At 36.4% G+C, this 2,601-nt stretch overlaps 1 protein-coding gene across 1 annotated transcript; it reads right to left on the bottom strand.

Annotated features, from left to right (window-relative positions):
- LOC114176838 (cyclin-D4-1-like) lies at nt 1–2,601 on the bottom strand. Its single transcript, XM_028062019.1, has 6 exons — nt 2,063–2,601; nt 1,404–1,490; nt 1,215–1,313; nt 923–1,124; nt 710–831; nt 1–616 (listed from the first exon to the last, which is right to left on the bottom strand). The coding sequence occupies exons 1-6, from the start codon at nt 2,384–2,386 to the stop codon at nt 374–376; spliced, it is 1,077 nt and encodes a 358-aa protein (XP_027917820.1). The 5' UTR covers nt 2,387–2,601; the 3' UTR covers nt 1–373.

The following is a 2,601-nucleotide window of genomic DNA, read 5'->3' as shown; positions in this document are numbered from 1 at the left end:
TAAAAGAAACTGAAAAAAATTCCAATTTGTATTTCATTCTATTCCCGAAACAATGAAAAGTTTGGACATTTAAAGAAAAAACTAGTCTGTCCAAATACTAAATTCTTGTCTCCGGACAAATTTGCCTAGCAACACAATGTATCATCAAAATTTTCTGTAATCCACAGCAATAGCAAGTGTTTTTATAACTTGATTATAACCTGCTAGCATGGCCTACTTTTCATGCTTTAAGCATGAAACTGCTTAAATCTCTGTCTTATTCATCCAAGACGCACTCTCATTGAGTGTGTTACCAACTGCCTACAAGACCACACTAAACTCTTATTCAACCAAACCAAATCAACTTTGGTGAAAGGGATAATAAATTGAAATTTCATGACTTGAAAATCCCATCAAGAGGGTCAGAAATTTTCATCCTCTTAGAATTTGGAGTATCAACCCAATAATCTGTAGATAATCCAACTGTTAACTCATCACATATAGAGATGAAGCATGCAGCATCCAGCACACCAATAGGGCTTTGAGGTACCAATGGTGCCAAGTTGTTGCCCAAATTAGTAGAAGCTTGGATCAAGGGCAAGTCTCTAATCAATTCAAGACACTTCAAAATTCTTTCCTGCAAAATGAAAACCTCATAAGTTCATAACTCGGCATAAATAATTTGTAAATGAAGATGATAGATATCAAACACCAATGATCATATTATTACCTTTCCTACACTGACAAAACATGTTAAGGCTTCATCAATCTCTTCTGCTTGCAGTTTTCTTGACACAGAAATTGCCACTGCTGCAGCAATTTCAGAAGGCTTGAATTCCAAGAAATTGATACCTACAAAGATTTTTCCCAACAATCACTGCATTGTTCCTCAAGTGCATGCAATAAAAACTAAACATACTAACAGAGTGGAGAGAATATATACATCTAATTATGTCAAGAATGAGCCCAACTGATCTCAGAATGGATGACTTTACTAGAAGTTGGTCACAGGTGATCTTCTTGATGAAGTAGTCTACGAAGGAAAACGGAGTTAAAGCTTGCATTTTCCATTTCAATGTGCTTAATACCAGTAGTTCCATTCTTTGAATGGTTTTAGCTTCAAATAGAAACTTAGGTTCTCCAACCTACCAATCCCAAACAAAAGTGATAAAATCAGAGAAAAATGTACATAACAAAAGTATATTTTACAATCTTTGTGTAAAATTCTTCTGTACCTGTATATCTATACAGGAAGGCACTTTAATCTCATCGATTTTAGCAGCAATTGACAGACATGCCACAGCTAACAATTGTGCACTCCAATTGCTGTCTCCCTGATCAGCAAAGAGAACTTAGAGTGTCAAAAAAGATCAGAAAACATAAACGCAAAATTACACTAGTATGATTATAGTATTTGATCTTACTGGTAATTCATACAGCGATAGGAACCGATCCAAGTAATTCACAGATAGACATAAGCTAGAGGGTCCAAAATCATAGTGTGCATGAGCCTGTTAACATTGGACAAAGTAAAGTTTAGTGAGAGTTACCAATCTGAATGGTTCACACATAAAAATAAGCTCCAGGGTTAACATAGTTATAAATCTAAAAGCAGATCACACAGCTTCAACTTGTAATGAGTCGAACATGATCAAAATCTCAATAGAATGAGAAGAACAGAGATGCAAATATAAGGAATTTTGAAATGAATTTGGCCTTGCAAAACCAGTGTAGGGATAAGTGGTACAGCTACTAATACCCACTTGGAATGTCATGGAACTTGTGAAAATAAAGAAAATTCCAATACAAGAGCAGATTGAAATCCAACAAGATAGCCATAAATTGCAAAGAAATTTATACTAGAATGCAAAATTTAATCTTTAGATGCTAAAACCCCATTAAATACACTTGAACCACCAAGGTAAACGATCCAAGTAAACCAAAAAAATTACAGGGGATTCAGTTTTATCTTTCATTGAATGAAAAGAAAAGCGGCTAGGTTTAAAGCAATTATTCTCCATGAATCAAAGAATCAAGAATCAAGAATCAAGAACCCCCATTTGGAGAAAATCAATGAACCAACCTTCCAAATCCAATCAAGAGCCTGGCTCCTAACACTCAAGTCCAAGTCCCCACCGAGCAGCCTCTCGAGGTAATCATCCCGGGGCAAATGTTCCCTCTCCTTCCCAATCAAACCCAAAACAATTTCATCACTCAGTACAGGAGAATCCAACACATGTTCCGATCCAAGATTGTCCTCAATCAGACATTGATTGTTAAAGTTAGGATTTTTGTGGTCCCAGGAAGGAGACTCATCTGCAACATTACATTCAAAATCATCAAAGCACATGTCATTGTTTTCCAGACACAGAAGGCTTGAGGTTGCAGGGTCAATGGTCTCTTCCATTGATAGACCTCAAAAATGGTATAAAAAAAAACCAAGAAAAACTAGTGTTTCACTAGCTGGATTAAATGAAGAAAGGTTTATGCAGCATTTTGTTAAGAGCGAGAAATCGGTAGGAAAGAACAGTGCAGAGAGTTGAGGATTGAGAGTAGTGTAAAGTGGAGGATGTAAGAGGAGGGTGGGGAAGGGGACAACGTTTTTGTAGGAAACTGGGCATG

Source organism: Vigna unguiculata, chromosome 3 (assembly GCF_004118075.2).
Source record: "Vigna unguiculata cultivar IT97K-499-35 chromosome 3, ASM411807v1, whole genome shotgun sequence".
NCBI classification, from domain to species: Eukaryota; Viridiplantae; Streptophyta; class Magnoliopsida; order Fabales; family Fabaceae; genus Vigna; species Vigna unguiculata.
Note: the sequence above shows the minus strand (reverse complement) of the source record. Positions and strands in the feature narration are given on the sequence as shown.

Coding starts and splice junctions, on each gene's coding strand:
- LOC114176838 (XM_028062019.1), bottom strand. CDS start 2,386: ATGGAAGAGACCATTGACCCTGCAACCTCAAGCCTTCTGTGTCTGGAA. Junction 1,491..2,062: donor CTCTTGATTGGATTTGGAAG/GTTGGTTCATTG, acceptor CAATGTTAACAG/GCTCATGCACACTATGATTT. Junction 1,125..1,214: donor CTTCCTGTATAGATATACAG/GTACAGAAGAAT, acceptor TGGGATTGGTAG/GTTGGAGAACCTAAGTTTCT.